Consider the following 20,425-nt stretch of genomic DNA (forward strand, 5'->3'; position numbering starts at 1 on the left):
CTGCTTTTATTTTGTAACTGTATATGTATCCATAACCACTCATTTAAATGTGTATTGAAGTATTTGCTACTTTAGCATGATGAAAGGCCTTAAGCATTTGGGCTCTAATGTTTAACCTTCAATGTGAAAGTTTACTCGGGTTGCAAAGTTTGCTTCTTCTTTGCAGGTGCATTCATATGGTCTCATAGTGAAAGATGCAATGTGTATGAGAGACAGTGAGGTTTTGTACACAAACTTTTGGCAAAGACGAGATGCGCAGACAAACAAAGGGAGGACACCTATTCATGTTATATCTAGAGACGTGAGGAATCCTAGAACATCCTGATGTTCGGACCATGAGATGGGAGTATTGAATAAGGTTAGGACAGAGTACTGGGCACACGTTAGAGTATGAATATACAATAAAGTTCTTTTGTCAAGTTTTTTGTAGTCAAGTGAGGAATGGTCGACATCCAAAGGTTCTTAAGGTTGTGTCTTTTAATTGTTTTCATAAGCAGAAGGGAAACAACAACTAGCCGACACATGCTTCGTCATGTGGGAAAGTATTCCTGAGAATCCTCAGGGCTGCAAGTAAGGGTCAAGTAACTCTGTATGTTGTTAAAGCGGTGATAATTCCAACCCGGAGTAACGGGTGTACAGGGTGCAGTGTTTTGCTGAAAAGCAGTAGCGGGCACTGTAAAAATGGGTGGGACGGTATGTCCAATCAACCCCGCATAGAGGATCTCCCGGTAAGGAGGAACGAACGTGAATGCTGGGCAAGGATATGCCCGTTCGTACATTTGTGATCCGTCACGCTATCCGGATACGAATAAGGTTGCCCAGTTCTACTGCAGGAAAGTGGTAAAGCACTGGGATATATGATGAGGTCTTCTCAAATGTTCTGTGGAGATTTAATTGGTGGTCACATGCTTTTGGCAGATTCCTTTTAGGCTCAGAGGGGTACACACCTCTTTGCTATCCTTCTGTTTTGTGGCTTTATGCTATGTAATAGTCCAGATTTTGGAAAACTTCTACAGATGTCTCTACAATGCTTATACCGTCCTGCTTTACTGGATCCGATTAGGATTTCCCCAATTAATACTACTTAGTTCAGGCTTAATTTAGGTATTTTAGATTTATCTCGTGTATAGGCAAGAGGACCAGAAATCATATAGGATCACAAGATTTTGTTCCTTATTTTCTGCATTGCTATTACTGAATTCTTGTATGCTTTATGATGTTGAGACTAAACTTTGTCAGACAATTCTGACTTCCAGTAGTGATTCTGTATTTTTACAACATATTCTTCAGACATGAGTACATCAGTTTGGCTTTGAATTTGATCTACATTTGATCCCAATAATCGACTTTTGTGTCCTCACTGTGTAGTCAAATGGGCTACACTGTAAATTGGACTCTTGGATGATATTAACTCCTCTATATTTCCCAGGAATCTAAAATGGTCTATTTCGGGGAAATTTTGGATATTTGGCTCAGTGCTCTGGCACATGCCTTAAGCCAAACCATATTATAATAAAGCATCGAATTCCCCCACCTCCACAGCAAGGACATCGGACACCACTTACTGTCCCAGAGACTGGACAGGAAAAGTGGGAAGGAACAAGCAATCAAGGACAGGGTATTCAATGCATTGCATGGGTAGCATCAAGTTTCACCAAAAAGAGAAACAGAATAGGGCACATAAATGTAGAATACTTTAAAAATTATAGTGTGATCATTCAATCGTGCTGTTATTGATATGGAATTTCTCACACCTTGGTTCTACTGTTCTTCAGTATAAAAGTGAAGACATCACCTTCACACCATCAATGAAAATATGTGTTGGCACTGCAAAACACCCACTGATCTGGACCTCCACCGCTTACTTCCATTGCAAATTATTGTAGCGAAAGCTTGCTGTGCAGACTGTATTTTGCATTCCAGGCTGCTTTGCTAGAACAATTTTGCCACTGCTCCGAGGTATGTTTGACCATATGTCAACCGCCAGTACCCTACTAAGTAAATGCCTTCATGATGCCATTTGCTTTCTTACGTGACGCTATATAACTCGTCTATACAAATAAAGATTGGTAGGACAATAGTTTGCATGGGCTAACAATGTAATGGCTTGTGTATTTTATGTTGCAACTTAGGGGCACACCTCCCACCGCATGCTATTTGCCCCTGCCATATTAATATGGCGGGGGGGGACCCGGGCGGATGGAAAGACAATCCTCCGTTATTCCACCTGGTCGAACAGTCCACCGGCAGGACCGGTGGCGGTGTCTATTAGACACCACCATAAAGGCATGGGATATTTTACATTGGGGGACCGTAGCGGGCCGCCAGGTATTCTGGGGGGTGGGGGTGCACATGGAGGGTCATGCCTGTTACGTTGTGCATTCAAATGCACAACATGCATTTTTGTCACTGCGGCCAGTGTGGCGGGCGCATCCTAATTGTATGAGCGGGGCCGCCACATGCATTGCGGGCTGTCGCATTTCCCGGGGCGATGGCAGGCGGACAAAGTCCGCCCGCCATGCTAATGATGCCCTTAGATGGCAATCTTAAGAAATCACCAACAATCTATACATTGTTTAAAGAAACAAAGCAGAAATCTGTGATCACAAAACTTTGCTTTACCTTCTACAGAGACACAAAGTATTTATGTGGATGGATAAAAGAAACACAAGCAGGTGGTATTGTACTCACCTCTGTCTCCCACTTGCTCCTTTACCCACTGGGCTGCAGCAGCCACGCTGTTGCTGTCGGTAACATCCAGGATTACCGTCTGAAGCCTCTGGGAAGTGCTCTCCTTCAGTTGCTCCGCCCCCTTCGGCGTCAGGCATGCTGCAAGGACGTGCAACCCACGCCTGTCCAGCTTTTGTGCCAGCAGGTTCCCAAAGCCAGAGTCGCACCCAGTGATGAACACATACTTACCTGGGAGGTTTGGTACCTCCTCCCTCTCCCTGTACCAGCGGAAAAGAAAGTACAGGCCCACCAGGACTGGCAAGTACAGCCACATCATTGACCCTCTGCCTGGTGAAAAAGGAAAGAAGAGCAATAAAATAATGAACAATTCTCCAAATTTGTGTATACAACACAGCCTAACTTCTCAACTCCTATTTTTGTAAATACTAAAGCCAAATCTATTATTGGCCAAGTTTTATTTTTCTACCATCGCTTAAATTCGACATTTGTTTCATGACGCACATCTTGTGTTAACACAAAATTAGAATGCGCAGTGGTTTTAAATTGTTCCATATAAAATAAATGTACCTGATTTGGGTGAACGCAAGTGGATTTACGTTTGTGACAGAGTAACTGTTAGCATAAATCAAAATCCGGCAATATTGTGATATAGCATCTTGGAATATCTATATTGCTCCTAAAGCGATTGAAGATATCCCCCAAATAATATGCAACTTTATTAGGAATCTAGCAAATAAGATACTCTGTTGAAACCTGACGGATAGTCCTTCCACCATATTAAAAGGACCGTCGGCTTTAATGCGCTTTTAATACATGGACAGGACATACTCCACACTTACAATTGGATTATCCCATCAACCAGACTCTTAGAAGGCCTATAATCTGGTGTATTTAATATTTCCTAAACAAAAATGAAAAAATAAGAAACATTTCCAAATAAAAAATGTAAAGTGACCGTATTGATCCCCACCACTAAAAGATAAAAAATAAAACTTTGAGAAACTGCTGTCATAAATAGCTTAAATGAAAATTTACATTGATTTTAGATGTGTTTCAATATGTATTTGGCTATTTTTAACAACTAAACGTGTTTTAATGGAACGAGGACAATGCATTTAATTCATGGTGCCCCTGTGTTTTGTAGATTGGTGTACTAAATAGAGATGACAGAGACATTAGTCCCTGGTTTGCTCGTGTTCCCTATTTTTGACTGCTGTTCTTTGAGCTGGATCTGTGCTTCTGGGGTTTGGCTTTTCCACTTTTGTCAGCCTTCATTTTGGTTCTCAGCTTGACATATAGTCTACAAAGGGGCTAAAGTGTATATCAAAGTAAAACACGTAGGACCTCATTTAGATTTTGAAATGTCCAGAAAATCCTCCAATTTTTGCAGTAAGCTCTAAATGTATAGTAAAATCATTCAGCTACATTTTCTCCCTAATCCTATACCTGAAGTGGAGGAAATTCAGCCAGTATATTCTACTTGCTATTCTGAGCTTTCTTCAGTAGCCTGAGAATGTTCATTTGCCTCCAAACTCCAGTGTTTTAATGTTTCACATGTGTGTTAATTTTTAATGTAGCCGTATTTTTTAAATGTTAAATGCCACCACGTTTTTTTAATTTAGATTTTTTTATGGTGTGCACTAAGGGGTTTCAACTAAATGTAATTGAATGTTATTACCTGGGCATTTGCTGTAGGTATTTGAAAAAGTGTTGGCTGTGTTGCCAAGGCATGTGCACATTGTTCACATCTGCCTAAAAATAGTTCCTTTTTCTTAAGCAAAAAGGCTAGTTCAAAGTGCACTTTTTATTTTACTTTTTTTTTTTACATTACCTCTATTAGGTTTCGCCTCACGATCTGCTGCGCAGCAGCGTTCGCACAGGGCGAAAACTTTTTGTTTACCAGTATGGACAAAAGTCCTGCCTCTCTGTTCCATTGGCTAGCTCCATAAATGGAGGCTAGCCATTAGAACAGAGATATGTCTGTCATTGTGCGAGGCGATTCGTGGGCGTTCTGTAGAAGTTTTCCCTTTTTTCCCACGTAATGCGGCGGTGGGCGGGGGTTTTTTTTTTTCTTTGGCATCCTTCGTCACACCGGCCGGACGGCTCTCCCTGTGAAGACGCAGACCCGACCAGCTCCCTATTCCGAGCCGACTCTCGGAGGTAAGTTTTTTTAATTTCCCTACACGTTACGTAGCGGCCCCACTTGTTTAGGGGGTGTAATTACAATGCATTGCAAACACTGCATATAGAGAAAGCAGTAACCATGCGTCGTGGGATAAAAACAAAATATATGATGGGTGAAATTACTAAATTAGTCTTACTCTCAGCCACGGTCGATAACTGTGACCCTCATTCCTTTCCATTGTCTGTTTGCTTACTGTGCCCCTCCCAACACATGGGTTCCACCATGTGCACACCAGACCTGGTCCTGCTGCAGTAGAAGCAGTGCATGCTGAGCTGCCAGGACACGAACCCTGTGAAGCAAACACTAGCAGCCGCAGACCTCAGCAGCGAGTGTGAGGTGCCGGATGCGCCCCGAGGCGCGGGGAGTGTGTGAGCGCTGTGAGCGTGCATAGGTGGGTGGGGTATGCCTCGATGTGGGCTCTGGCAGATTTGCATATGGCGCGACTGCGGCCCAGAGCTGGTACAAGAGGCATTCCAGCCATCACTTCTTGTGCTGCGGGTGTGGCGGGGCCTGTGGGTCACCGTCTGTACTTAAATGTGTGTCATTGTTGCTTGTCATGTGTGGGAGGGGACTGCTGCAGGCGCTATACTGGAGAGTTGCCAGAACAGGAGGAGGCGCTTTGTAGAGTCGCTTTTCCTGTAGTGCAGTTGGGGGTGGGGTCTTGACCCCTGTCTCCAGTATAAGGGGATCACGCTCTTTTCAGCTGTAGCCCCTGCACCAGTATCCGTGCTTGTTTTCTTTTTTCCCCTTAAAATGCATTAGAAACTGAGCTTAAGTTAAACTCCTCGATCTGGCATCACTGAAGTAGTATACCACGTGATATCTCGTATTACTGTTTCTTGTTTTTAGCAATGGTGTGAAGTTGCTATAAGATGGCTCTTGGGCAGCGCTGAAGTTCTTGGACGCCTCTGCTCACAGCTGCACTTGGACCCCTGTGCACAGAGATTAAAGATGGGTGGGGGCTGGGGAGGAAGACGCAGAATGGACCCAGGCAGGGAGGAAGGCTCTGGACGGGAACCAGGCGCCTCCCTGGCAGCACACAGGAGACAGCAGTAGGAGTGAGCTTTTAATTAAAGAGTGACAAGTGGCTGAGCGAAGTCTGCGCAGCTGCCAAGTAACCCAGCCCGCAGCCCTCCAATGCGGCCTGAGGGGACGTGTGCCCTGGTCCTGTGCAGGCCTCAAGATCTTCAAGATGCAGAGAGCTCAATGGGTTAATGCCCACGCCACAGAAACTTCTACATAGCATGCTAGACACAGGATCACTTCCCAGGTACGACTCTCTGCCTCTCATCCTTCTGAGGTCGGCAAACTGAGCCTGTTACATGGGGCGACCGGAACACCTGCTATTTACAGTGCTTACAAGCGGCAGGAGAGCGGTTTGGAGCACTATTTAGAAAGTTCTTATTTTGCAGGGGGAATCCTTCAAGTAATTTAAAGTTAGACAAGAGCAACAGGTAACTATGAGGTCCAGTACCCGCCTCTCCTGCGGACACTGGAGCCTGGAAACCCCGGGACGCTAATGCGGGTGTAACTCAAACCGCACAACCGGCCTGCAACAAAACATTTGGAACAACAGTGTCGTAAACTGTGCTTGTGGGTGCACGCCACGGAGCACTTCTGGCAACTTACTTATCGAGCACCTGTTCAGCTGAATGCCATTAGGTGCTAGCCAGGTCGTAGTTAGCGGGATACCCATTTCAATGACAACCATTTTTCCAGACAGCGACGTTTGCAGGCTGCATGTGTGCGGCCACTGTGACTCTTGACACATGGGTCGGCACTCTGCGCTCCTACCCCACGTCAACCAGCATTTACAAGATGGCGACTGGTGAAATCTCCGGGCACACCTAAAGAGCGAGTAATGCGAAGGCTGGACTTAATTTTGGATACAACAAAGAGGGGGGAGAGAGAGAGACAAGTGGATTCGGTCTCCCTTGGCAATATAGTTAAACAAAATGGAATCCACTCAGGAAAGTGGTTGTGATCCCTAAAGTGATGGGGAGCACACAGTGTTGTTTAAATGCCCCTCACACACCAAAAGGCCCCTTGGTGTCATGCTTCATCATCGGGGCCTTCGCACCCCTCTACGGAATGCGGCGTGCTACGACTTGCGGCTACGTAGGAGCACTTGATAGTGAACTACGTTTGGGTGTGTGTTAAGTGAAGAAAAGTGAGTAAGTGAGGTGAGGTGGAAAAAGTGGGGTTTTAAAAAATACCTGGCTCGTAGGAAAATTTATATTTATTATGCCCTCGGCTGGTATTATTAAAAAGGTGCAAGGTGGGGTTGATTATATACGTGTTAGGGTATATCAACCGAAAAGTGTCAACATGTTTCGGAGTACAACGACTCCTTCTTCAGGACAAGGATATGCACGTTATCCTCACCTTGCTTCACTTCATCGGAGCAGCGTTGAGGGGAGGCAGGCGATTCTACCGTGCATTAACCGTTGCTTAAACTGAGCAGTGAGGAAGGAATCCCCCAATACCACGCTAAGGCTCATGAGGTCTCCTAACCTTGAACTATAAGTTCTCTTCAACGCCAATTGGGCGCAACTGAGCATGTCCATTAAATAACATTGATAGGTACATTTCACCTAGTCTATTTTTTGTAGAATACACTTTGACATCCCGTGTGAGTAAGGTGAGGATAACGTGCATATCCTTGTCCCTCTCCCCCCCCCCCCTTGGAAGCATACTGCTTAAGGACATTTATATAGTATGTATATTGCCAACCAGTAACACTCAAAAGATTTATTAGAACAATTCAGAGAACTTCTAATGGTTTTTTGAGCAAAGCACCCAGCAAAAACCTCACCACTGAATATCTAAGATCTTATTTGTTTACATGTTAGTAGCCTGATCAATGGCGTAGATGTGCTCGCTCAGTGAAAACAAGCATTGGCAAACCCAGTAGGTCTCACCTATGCTAGATCTATTGGCTTTGTCAATGTTTTTTTGGCCATACTGTACAGCAGCGCTTGCTTCAGTGCAGCGTTGCTGAAAGTGTAAAAAAGTAAGAAAAAGAGCTATGCCACTGTAAACGCTGGCTGTATCATACAGCTTGTTTTCTTTACTTTCAGCCATGTTACAACATGACTAAGAAACATTGGCAAAGCCAATTAATTTCACATAGGTGAGACCTATTGGGTTTGCCAATGCTTGTTAAAGCTGCTGTTATAAAGTGTTTAATTGACATTGTAACATTGCAGCTGACCACGATTTGAGAACTCGATTAGGTGATGGTTTTTATTGTTTCATGATAATAACATACATTTCACAACTGAAAGGTTTATTAGAAAAATGGCCAAATATGTGAATTTTTTTAATGTAATTCTTTCATCGAATGCATTAGCTGGCCACTTTTATTGGCAGCATGTTTTGTTTTATTTATTTTTACTTTAGTGGCCTATTCTGCAATGAAAAATAAACATAATATAACCATAGCATTAGCTAGTCAGGGCCAGATCTATTGGCTTTGCCAACACATTTGTTCTGGTTTCCACTGATAGATGATGGTGTGTACAGGCCGTGCACTCTGACATCACCAGAGGTAACAAAAAAAAGCCACCAGGTTGGATTCAGAAAACTCTGCATGAGTAGGGTGGAAACAGAAGAAAGCTTGACAGCTCTTGAGTTTTTATTTTCTCTGGCCTGCAGTTGCAACTGAGGCCAGAGTCGGAACAAGTGAGAGATGAATGACTGTCAGGGAATGCCCTGGTTACTTACCGGCAATATTCATTTCTCCGAGTCCTGGTCTTCCTGGATGCAGTCCTGAGTCCCGCCCTCCCGCCCGGGCATGGCCGTTGACTATTTCCTGTTTTACTGTTGTCTTTTTGATGTGGTGTGTCACAGGAAGTGTGTTAGTTCCTCCCTTTTGTGGTGGCTCCTGGGTAACAGGGGCCGTTTTGGGGGGAACTTTTTGAGTTTCAGCTAGGGAATTGGTTCTGCCAGCAAGGAGAACTATCTAATGTAAGACAAGAAATATGGAATCAGCACCCATCAAAGAAATATCTTAAACAGTCTCTGGTGTCCACGGTAAATCAAGAAATGAATCTCATAATAAACAGGTTCGGACTTGGATGATGCTTCTTTTTGGTTGAGCAGCACTGGTGCTTCTCAACCGCTGATGTTCGTTACGTTCCTGGCTACCATGCCCTATTTGTCGACACAAGACACAGAATTTGATTGACAGAATATCTAATAATCCATTATGATAAAGGAACTACCATTTCTTGCACTATTTTGACAAAGACAGCTTTATGAGCCCTGAAGAAGTCTCATTTTTGAGACGAAACGCGTTGGCTAAAAGGAAAAATTTGCATGTAATTTTGGATTTTTAATCTGTTTTGGATCATCATAATAAAGAATTGAAAAAGAAGCATCATCCAAGTCCGGACCTGTTTATTATGAGATTCATTTCTTGATTTACCGTTGACACCAGAGACTGTTTAAGATATTTCTTTGATGGGTGCTGATTCCATATTTCTTGTGTTGTCTTTTGGGCTTTGCCCATGAAGGAATAGACAGGGTTGTGTTCCTTGGTTTCATGAGCACCATCACTAAAAAATATTCTTAGCCACAGATGTTAGCAGGTGCAGACTTTTCTTGCGTCAACCCTTGTGTGCAAGAGAACTATCTAATGTAAGGACTGCATCCAGGTAGACGGGCGAGGAGGTAATGAACTATCAAATCCCACTAAACCTTTCGCCGTGAGGCCACTGCAACGCCCTACATTCTCCAAGACTGATCTGCCAGGACGAAAATGTTTCAGCCATGCATACACATAATCCTGAAGCATGTCCTAACACAGCTATCAGCCTTGCACTTTCCGGACCAATCACTGTTCGAAGCAGTAATAACTGTTTTATCGCCTGGCTGATGTGTCCTTGGACTTTATCACTGTCGCAGGCTCAAACATATACTGAGGTTAACTTGAGTCACAGCGGGAAGCTCCACCAGCCCAGGTTTTGCTGAGATGTCACTATTGTTTTGCAAAAACGAAAAGTACAAGGTACGATAAGAGAGAATGGATTGCAAACTCGACTTTTTTGCACCCAAAACATTTCCCTGCTCCATGTTTGTTTAAAATAGTTTTTATAAGGTATATAGGTATATATCCTCTTCAACACAATCACACCCATGCTTCTTGAATCCCGGATCAACCTGAAAAAACGGTGTGTCTGTACTGAAAGAGTCATGTTCATTGTTCTCTGTAAACTGCTGGAGATTTTGAGTTCCTATGTATTCAAGAGAAACTTTTCTGGACAGCATCAAGGGGCGAACCCTTTAAATCAGACTGAGGTTTCTTTCAGAGACTTCATCGGCGGGCCAATGTGTTTTTTTAATGAGGAAGACTGATTTTCTTTCTTTCGGTACTGTATCTATAGATAGTTTACACACAAGTACGGCTGTGGTTCCAAGCTAACCAATGTTTTCCAAATACCGAATTATTGAATATAGGTTCCTTTTTAGGTTTCGACCTGGCGAAAAGCTGCGCAAGCAGCGTTTCGCGCAAGGCGAAATCTTTTGTTTAGAGTATCTGGCTTGGGAATCCGCCCTCTGTTCCATTGGCTAGCTCCATAAATGGAGGCTAGCCATTGGAACAGACATCTGTCCGTCATGGCCGGAAGAGATTCGTGGGCGTTCCCGCGATCTTTACTCATCCCACCCCTTTTCGGCGGTGGGCGTTTTTTTTTTTTCTTTTTAAGGTTTGTTTTGTTCATTCCAGGACGACCGCCGCCGGAAGAAGTCCAGGTGAGTGCCCGTTCCCGCCCCCCCTCCTGCTGCCCGTGTGCCGTTCCCGCCCCCCCCCTCCCGCTGTCCGTGCCTTTCCTGCCCCCCTGTGCACTTCACGGAAGAGTCTGACAGCGGGTCTCCTCGGCACAGCACGGCGCTCTCTTCTTTAATTATGCTATCAGTAACTAGTTTTTTCTCCAAACGCGGCGTGCAAACGTGTTGTGTGTCAATCGACATGCAGATGGAGCGGGGCTGTAGTCTCTGAGAGGCATGGCCATAGTTTTGAACAAAAAAAACTCTGGAGAGGGGTTTTGGGTGGGAGGTTTTGAGAATTCCTGGGTCCGAGCGCTCTCATTGGCCAGTGGGCTTCAGGAGCTTGAAAGAGTCCCGGGGCATGCCTTAGCAACACGGCGACCCCGACCCCTGCAGAGCCCCAGGCTTCACTGGCCTCCCGGCTGAAATTAGCAGCTGGTTGGCAGGCGAGCTCACGGGAGCGTGTACAACTGTTAAATCGGCTTCTGCTATTTGCCACATTTATGCTACTGAGAGTGGACAAGGATTAGGCACACAGTTTCGCATAATTAACCTAATTAGGAGCCTCTACCTTTCTGAAGCAACCCTGCGTTGGTGTTTGTGCACAATAATGCTAAACAATACAGACCATGGTTAATTTTCCAACGTAACATATTTGTATATGTTTTGATAGTAGTGATCATGTTTTAGGTACAAACGGGTGCCCGGAGGCTGCACTAGAGCACGTTTGCAGTGCCTAATGTATTATAATTCTTTTTCACTTGGTACTAACAATGTGGCAACGTGTAATTATGTGACGCCTGATATGCTTTTAATATTATCGCAGTTGTAGGTCTCATTCCCTTAGTTTGTATTTTGTTTTGTCATAGCATTGCAGTTGATTTGTAATTTGGATGACACATTTTTGCATGTTTGGTTGTAATTTCCTACCTTCTTGACATTCTTAGTTTGTGCTTTAATTTTCGATCATGTGACTTTCCTAAAATCGCATTTACTTTACGCTCACGTGTTTTTATCCTGGTTTCTCCTATGCTAAAGTAGATAGCATCATGAGTGACTTTCCCAAGGCTGTCTAAATGAAAACTCCACTTTGCGCATTCTGGACCCTTTCTAGAAAGGTCCGCCGGAAGAGAGTTCCCTTCATCCCTTGTTCCATTCTTCCATTTTTCTTTTCTATCTTTCTTTCTTTTGTTACGTGCTTTTTTAGGTCTCGCCTGTCGATGCGCATGCGCATCGAGCTTGCGAGCCTATTGCGGCTTAAACAGTCTTTAACCAAGTTGCAAGGAATCGTGGCGTGACTTTTAAGCTCAATGCGCATGTGCATTGAGCTTAAAAGCGCGTGCACATCAGTTCCCTCAGCCGCAATCGCCGTCTGTTCCCTCAGCCGCATTCCTCCGACACCTTTTGAAGTGAAGCTTAGCTTCACTTCAAAGGCCCCGGCTTCTTAACACCCACATGCCGCTCTCCCCGCTCCGCCCCCTCCCGCCGTGTCCACTTCACTTTGACGGCCGCAGGCCGTCTCTCGTGTTTCTGCTTGTTTTTTAAACCTCCCATCTGGGATACACACTGACCTCGCACTGAGGGGTGTTGCGCATGCTGGTTTTGAAAACCTTTCCACAGTTAGCAACAGGCCACTTAAATGAGGGGCAACACTGATCTGTCTCGCCAGGAAATACAAGCTTTAAACAAAAACATTTAAAATTATGTTTTGCTGCACAGCGCTCAGAAAATGTGTAACCTCATGGGAAACCACTTCTTTCAACTTGCGCATCTCCCGGCTCCAAAATTCAAATAGATGCGTTATTTTTCCAAAAACATGAACACGTGAACTAAGAATACCGTGCTCTGCAGTCCCCAGGTTTGGCCGGCAGTTATAGCTCCGGTGAATTTCATTCTCCATATTTGGCACGACCCAATAAAATTGCTTCCTCTCCGCTAGCAAATTCGGGATCGAAGTTCCCGTATGTTTCCACGTATGTAAATCCAGGTCTGTCTGCCCCAGAGACGGGCTGCCCGGCGTGCTCTATAAAACATGGAAGTAAATAGGCTTTCCTAAAGCCGTGGCTTTAAGCAGATTTGTAAAGCATTAGTACTAAACATTCCAGCCTTGTCATCTGGTTGTTTATGCTTCTTTTCAGCAATCACAGTATGTTAGCTTGGTGAAGATAATGCCTCTTTTTTTATATCTATGGCACACAGATGCAATGGACCTATTGCCGCCTGACACCACTGCAGCTCACCCCTCTCTGACCCTTTCTCATATTCTTTCTATTTGTGTCTGCCGCTCGTTCTCTCTATGTCTTGCTGTCTCTATATGTCTCTCCCGCATCACCTCCCTCCCATCTTTCAGGCCGTGCGACAGAACATTTTTAATTATTTCCAGGCTCCTCACAACTTGTTTATATAGCGCAGACTTTACCCGAAGGTGTCAGAGCGCTTCACAAACCCACTTCACTACCCACTACCCAACCCCTGCCGCCGGACAGCGGCACTCACAGCGGCTAACACGTCACTCACCCCACTGAAAATGTCACACTTAGCAAACCAAAACCTTGGCTGCTATGTGCATTTCTTAAACTGTATTCTCCTTATGTTTGTAACATTAAATTAGTCTGTGTATTGTCGGAATGGTGCCAACCCCGTAACGCACAGATCCGATGTGAGGGACCGCCTACTGGATTATAGTCATCACCCACCCTGTTCTCCTTATCTGGAAAAAATTCCTTCATTTAGATGGCCTCGCCCCCCCATTCACCCTTTAACCAGACCCCTCGCTATCTCTTCTTTAGCTGCCTAAATTACTGCCCACCGCTCCCCCTCCCGCTTTTTTGCCTCAGTCTAAACCCAATCAGTTCCCTCTATCCTGCCTTCTGATCCTCCCTCCAAGCGCTCCCCGTGACAACACAGTTCAGCAAACAGAAATTAGCTTCCCTGCATCCCCCATGGGATGCAGGGAAGGTCTCGCCCCCTCCCTTCTCCAACCCCTCCCCACTCTCTCTCCCAGCACAGCACCATCAAAAAACCCCAGCCGACAGTGCAATAGGTCTCGCAGCATTTGAGTTAGAGCTTTTAGAAATGTTTATGGCTTTTTTTATTTGTAATTCTTTAGCATTGGCTACAGGAAACAAAAATGCTAAAGATTTTCAAAAAAAACCCATAAACAATTCTAAAAGCACTAACTCTAATGATGCGAGACCTATTGCATTTCCAATGCTTGTCTTCCTTTGTTTCGCCCTTATCCAATTTTCCTCGCACACATGTTTAACTTGCTTTGCAAATGTTAGCATTTATCGGTCTCTAATCAGGTTTGTTTACTTTGCCACCCCACTTACCCCCACCCGGAAGCACTGCCATTGTTTCTTCTTTCTTGCTGTATTATTCATCAGCTCTTGTGTGGTGTGTGTGTGGGCCTCGTGTGTGTGTGGGGGGCTCTTGTGTGTGTGTGGGGCTCTTGTGTGGGTGTGGGGCTCTTGTGTGGGTGTGTGTGTGCAAATGCAATACGTCTCGCATTTGCGACAGAGTAAGCTATTGGCATTGTAAATGACAATGCCATTTATTTATCTGTTTTCAAAACCAACACATAAATAAAAAGTTTGTCATTTACAATGCCAATAGCTCTAACTTTTCCGAAGGCGAAACCGTTGCATTGTAAATGCTTGTTGTTATAGGTTCTAAAAATTGTTTGGATTATCAAGTTGCTATTTCCCTTGAGCAGGTTCTGGTGCAAAGCGGCAAGGGTGTGGATGACCAATTCCCAAGTCAATACTGGGGCTCCTGTCACCTTTTCCCCAGTGAGAATACTGTTCTCTGCTGGGTCGATGGTAGGGGTTTATCTGGTAATGCCAAACTCTAAAACAAAAATAAGCCTGTTCCATGACACAGGAGTGCAGTTTGGAGTTTGGGGAGTCCAGACTATTTTGAACTACCAGAACATTTATGAAAAGTAATAAGAAAACAGATGGTGAACATGATGGGTATTACGACTGGGGCATAAGTAAAAAATGCAGGAATATAACTAATCTATATAGAGAAAATTGTTGAAGCGGAATACTCTAGAAGTAGCAATATACGGTCCTGGTGGAACCAGAAGATACTGAACTGGGGGAAAGGAATCAATGTGCAATTTAGGCACTAAAGGATGACATGAAAAGAAGTTTCCCGCAGCTCACCCAGTAGATGACTATATGGTGTGAGCACACAGGAACACTATTAAGATATTTTGCAAAAAAATATAATTATTTTAGCCTGTTACAAGAATTGTTTGGACTGAAGAGTTTGGAGAGGGACATCTGAGTAAGCCACCATCAACAACGAAAAGAGGAAAATAAACTGATTGGAAATTTTTGAGTGTGCAGGCTTAACATGGTTACAAAGAAATAGAAATGCAAAGCATGACTATGTTTGATTTATGTGGGGGTGGCACTTATCCTGTATGTGAAATTAATTAGTTTCTGATGGAATTCAAGAAGTCGATGAAAAGGAAAGGAGGAGCTTATGGTTAGGGCGGGAAAGTTCCTTCTCAACAGGCTTTTTTCCATTGTGCCAGATGTCAGCTAACCAGGTGGTGCAGAGGTTTATGCTTGATTTTGGACTGGAAAATTTGAGTAGATTATGCTTTATTTCAGACTGGACAGGCTAGAACAAAAGGGGTTTGTGGGAAGAGAAGAAGGCCAGTAGGCCATGGGATTGGTCGGTCGGTGAGACAGATCATAAGGGGTGGTGCTGGTAGGCCCAAGAGCTGGACATTCACAAGGTCAAGCAGATGCGGCTATTTGAACCTACTTCTCCACTACTGCTCCTAAATGTATTTATGTATCAGATTTTGTGAGATTTTCATAATGAGGGAGGAAACATCAGACCCACTGGTTGGGGCCATATTTTTGCGCTGCCTCCAAAGGTATCCTTAGTTATTGTCATTTTTTCTATTATTATGACATGCGCTCATGCTGCCAGAAAACCGGAAGGGGCCCCTGGGTCTAAACAAAATTTCTGATAGGCTTGCCCAAGAGGGAGAGAATGTATATGCATTGGAAAGTTAGATGTATTAAATTAATTACAGTAGTATTTTTAAAGCAGTGGGCCACTGGAATTAAGGTTTGCATACTCACATCTGTCACATAAACATTTTTTACACACTGCTCCTGTTCTTTAATGACTTTCCTGTCGTCCAGGGTACCACGTCCAGACTCTATGCAGTAATACACTGTAACATCCTTAGTACGTTCTGGATCTGGGAAGTTCGTATGTAGCCTGTCCAAGGGCGAGGCTGCATTGGGCAGGTTCTCATTACTTCATTTGAAATCCTATCATTGTCACCACTTTGAAAGTATTCTTCTGAAAAGACGGATATGTTTATGTCAATGCCAGTGGAAATAAAACAAGCATTGGCAAAGCCAATTGGTCTCTGCAGTGCCAGAGCTATTGGCTTTGTCAATGTCTTTTAGCCATGTTGTATAGCAGCACGGCTGATGTACAGCATGGCTGAAAGTCATGGAAAAATGCTCTATGATGTGGCCAACTTACTTCTGCACATTAAAACCATCTTGTTCAATCACATTCATAAATGCCAACATTTTAAAAGTGAAAAGTGGAAGGTTTTAAAAAGAAAAATCGGGTGAATGTAGCCAACTGACATATATTGAAGTAGAGGCATTTTAGGCGGGAGACAGACACAACAAATCATTTTTGGCTTCAAAAATCCAGAGACATCCACCTGAATTGAGTCTGTTGTCATATATGCTTTTATTATTCACCTCAAATGCGTTGCACATTATGGGGTCCATTAGGATGTCGGGCGGATTGCCCCCGCCAGGATGGCGGTGGCTACCGCCAGCCTGGCGGGGGCAATCCGCCCGACATCCTTCCCTGAATTCCCCCCGCCATATTACAATGGCGGGGGAGACCGCAGTGGAGCAAAACACTGCCCGCCACTTTTCCGCCCCGGTCGCCTTGCGGCCGAGGCGGAAAATGTTTAATATAGTGGCGGTGTCTATTAGACACCGCCAGCCATATTACAATGGGCTTTGTTAGATGCCTTTCCGCGGCGGCGATGCCGCCACGGAAAGGCATGCAGTCTTCACTCTGGGGGCCCCCTGCGGGCCCCCAGAGTAAAGTACAGGTGGGGGGTATACATGGAGGGTACCTGTGGTACCTCCCTTCATTGTCATTTACAAAGCGGCAGGCACGGCGCGGTGCCTGCCGCTTTGTAAATGACAATGAAGGGGGGGGTACCACAGGTACCCCCCCCATGTGCACCCCCCACCTGTACTTTATTCTGGGGGCCCGCCACAATGCTGAAAATACAGGATGTGCCCGCCACTGTGGCGGGCACATCCTAATAGCACCCCGGGGACCCCCGCCCTTATGGCGAGCGGTCCCGATTTACGATGGGATGACGGGCGGGCAAAGTCCGCCCATCATCCTAATGAGGCCCTATGTGTAATGGAAACTCAGGCTGAGTGAACCCTCACACAGCAAGCAAATTCCGGACTATAGACTTTGTGTTTTACTGGACAACAAACAAACTGGTGAGAATACTTCAGTCCTGCTTAGTAGCGACTTGCGTGTATGCTGATGCAAAACTATCTTATTTGCAGATATCTCCTTTTAGTTCACCTAGCTGCCCTGCGCATCTACTAATCAGCCCAAAGCAGAGACCCATCAGCTGATATGCTTTCCAAACCTTCAGGTCTTTGCATGACCTAGTCTGCGATAGAACGCTTGCCCGGTCACGAGGAGGGGCCCGGGAAACATTAACTGCTCCCAATAGCACATGTATTGGTCACGATTGTAATTGAAACCATTTTAAAGACTTTTTTTTAGCCCTCTAGCCACCTATCAAAATGTGGCCCCGATTACGTTTCAAGTGCAAAGGAGAGGGTGTGGCGTAACGGCCAAGGCAACCGTATTTGGAGCTGGGAGTCCAGGTTGGACCCTCGGCGTTTTGTGACTCTGGGTAAATCATTTATTCTCCACATGCCTGCCAAGAAGAAAAAAAAACCTGAGTGTGTCCTTGTGTAACCTAACTGGTGTTCATGTAAAGCGCTCCAATACCTTCGGGTCAGGGCACAAGTCAGGGGTACCCGCGTGTGGATGGCGTCCACCCACTTTTTTCACAGGGTGAACGCCGGCCACCCTGCCAAGAATTTCGGCCCCACTGAATAATGTGCTGAACTCGGCCCGGTGTAATTTCCAAACACAGGGACACTTTCAGCAGCGCCTGCACGTTATCTGCTTTTCCATCTGTAACAAGCAACAAGGTGCAGGCAGGGACAGGATGGGGCTTTCTTATTTAAGATTCCTGCTGGGTCCATAACAAAGGCCTAATTTGAGGGGTCATCAGGCCTCCTTCTGTTTGAGTCTCTTGGCTGGGAGCAGTCAGGAAACTCACACCTGATGCAAATGAAGCGGATGGGAAACAAAGGCTCACACCTTGTTGGCACTTCACACATACTTAAGAGAGAGAGCTTTTCACTTTATTCAGTTCCTATTTAGGAGATATGCATGCACTGTAATTATCAGATGTGTAGGTCTTTCCCAGTATTTACACAAAGCAAATTACATTTATATAGAGCTTACTTCCCCTGAGGAGGTGCTGAATTAATTTAAGTACCACTATTTTTTCCGGATAAAACCCTAATCAATCCAATGCAGGGTTTCAGAGCGCTTTACAGCAACACATGCATATTACTTGTACAATAAATGATACAAGTTTGTAAATGAATGTACAGGATATGGTACATAAAAATGGGGGATTACAAGGTGTCGAAGTGCCATTTCATCTTCCATAGCTCACTGTGCTATTATCCTCTCAATGCGCTCAAACATACACATGATAGACCTGCAAAACTTATATGTGAGGGCTTTAGTTCTGATGTCACTACTTGTGATGCCACTTCGTGTAAAGTTGTGGTTTGTGATGCCACTTTATATGATGTCAATTCCTGTGATGCCATGTGTGATGTCATGTACTCTGTGATGTCCTGCGTCATGATGTTGCGCACAGTGATGTTGCACGCTATGATGTCGCGTGCCGTGATGTCACTTGCATAGTGCCTAACTAGGTTAGTCCCCCCCAATTCTTTTTTTAGGTCGAGCCTGTAACAGCGTCTGACCTCATGTAGGGGCTTCTAAAACTAACCTAAGCGTGTGCTTTTTGTTTTGCCCCACGCTATTGGCCTTTGCGTGCGTCTTTTCAACAAAGAGAGCACGCAATTGACCAAAGGCAGGCGCATTGCTCCGCCCAAGGTCTATTGGTGTCGGTTACCCGCAGACCCGACATCTGTTTTGCATTTTCGTGCCCGATAATGCAAAACAGATGTCTCGCTGTGGCACGCGTGCGCACCACTTGCGTGCTTGTTCTGCGTACAAAGGCTGCACGACGTGCGCAGCCGGGACAGGGGGTTTGTTAATGGCGGAACGTGTTTTTTTTTTGCTTCGCGCTTTCACTCAACCTCCATCCGAAGATGGCTCCAAGTCTTGCAGGACCAGAATGGCCTACGCGCCGGAGCATACATGCTGCCGCCATCGCAAGGGCCCCGCTTCTGAAAACCTTATCAGGCCATGGGGAAGGAGAAAGCCAGCGGCGCTGACCTTCTGTCCCCGTGTCACACAAGCCGCTCTTTCCCTCAATTCCTTTGGCTGGGGCTTTGAGGTACACGACTCGCGTGCTTTTTTATTTTTATTTTATGCAGTTTTATATAGCACGAATTATAGCGCTTTATATGAGCACCTCTTACGTTACACAAGGACCCATTTATTTTTGGTAGGCAGCACGGGGAGATGAAGTGATTTGCCCAGAATCACACCATGTTGAACCAACGCCGATGCTCGAGCCTGTTTTCCCAAAGTCGGCAGCTCTGGCCATTACGCCATCATTAAAACCTTTCTTGAATCAGACTGTCTCATACCAGTTAAGGACGACATGGCATTGTTCCGATGATTGTATGAGAACGCAAACTGCACCCTTTTTCTCGAATAATCTATAAACTTGCATATCTTTCTATTTGTGATTTTGTCAACATGTCTATTTGTCGCACACCGTCTACTGGTGAAACTGCATGTCACACCTGACGTGGATCATATTAGCAGCTGTGCATCTCAGAACGCCATTAAAATACAGTCACAAATTGCATGAACACTTTAAAACCTAAAGAAAGTTCAACTTAAATCGTACAGTAGATGCTACTGCAGGTTCACTAAAACAAACGTATTCTCCACCCCCTTGCGGGGCTTGAATGTGAGACTCCCAACAAGCAACAACACGCCATTTTTCATTGATAGTAATGTGGTGTCTAAGTTGAATTGTAGTTCCACATCACTTAAGCAGGGCCTACTGCTGTGAGGCTGTTCCTAATCCCCTGAGGATCACGAAGGACAATTGTAACACAGTGTCCAAAGCAGCCCTAGAATTGCCTTCTCAAGTGAGTGAAGTAGCTCGCCTGAAGTAAGATTGCTTGTAACAGCAGGCAACACACAGAAGCTGCATCTCTCTCTCGCTCTCTCTCTCTCTCCCACCAGTCGTGGAAATCAGGCTTGGCATTTAGTTCCTGGGTTCGAAAAGTCAGAATGCGGCCCCCGGGGAAAGCAGGTCGGCAGACCAGTCTTTTCCCCGGGGTGTTCGCGCGAGATAAGGACAGGCAGGAAGTTAGGTAGGGGTTTTAGGTCAGGGGTGGGAGGGGTTCGGAGGCTATTTAGGGGGACAGGAGGGGAAGGACTTCCTTTTCCTGTCCCCGGTGCCTCAGGGAGAAGTTAGTTTTTGAGAGTGCAGGCGGAGTGTCA

General features: G+C 45.1%; 1 protein-coding gene across 4 annotated transcripts in view; it reads right to left on the reverse strand.

Annotated features, from left to right (window-relative positions):
- LOC144829924 (retinol dehydrogenase 16-like) overlaps positions 1-20,425 on the reverse strand; it is a 120,227-nt gene that overhangs the window by 79,902 nt on the left and 19,900 nt on the right. For 2 of the 4 annotated variants that reach the window (XM_078688869.1, XM_078688867.1), the window contains exon 2: positions 2,692-3,018. In XM_078688869.1, the coding sequence (XP_078544995.1) occupies positions 2,692-3,007 (316 nt within the window). In that variant the 5' untranslated portion in view covers positions 3,008-3,018. The remainder of the gene's footprint in view (positions 1-2,691; positions 3,019-20,425) is intronic. The other 2 variants (XM_078688868.1, XM_078688870.1) reach the window with 1 other exon arrangement.

Source organism: Lissotriton helveticus, chromosome 1_1 (genome assembly GCF_964261635.1).
Source record: "Lissotriton helveticus chromosome 1_1, aLisHel1.1, whole genome shotgun sequence".
NCBI classification, from domain to species: domain Eukaryota; kingdom Metazoa; phylum Chordata; class Amphibia; order Caudata; family Salamandridae; genus Lissotriton; species Lissotriton helveticus.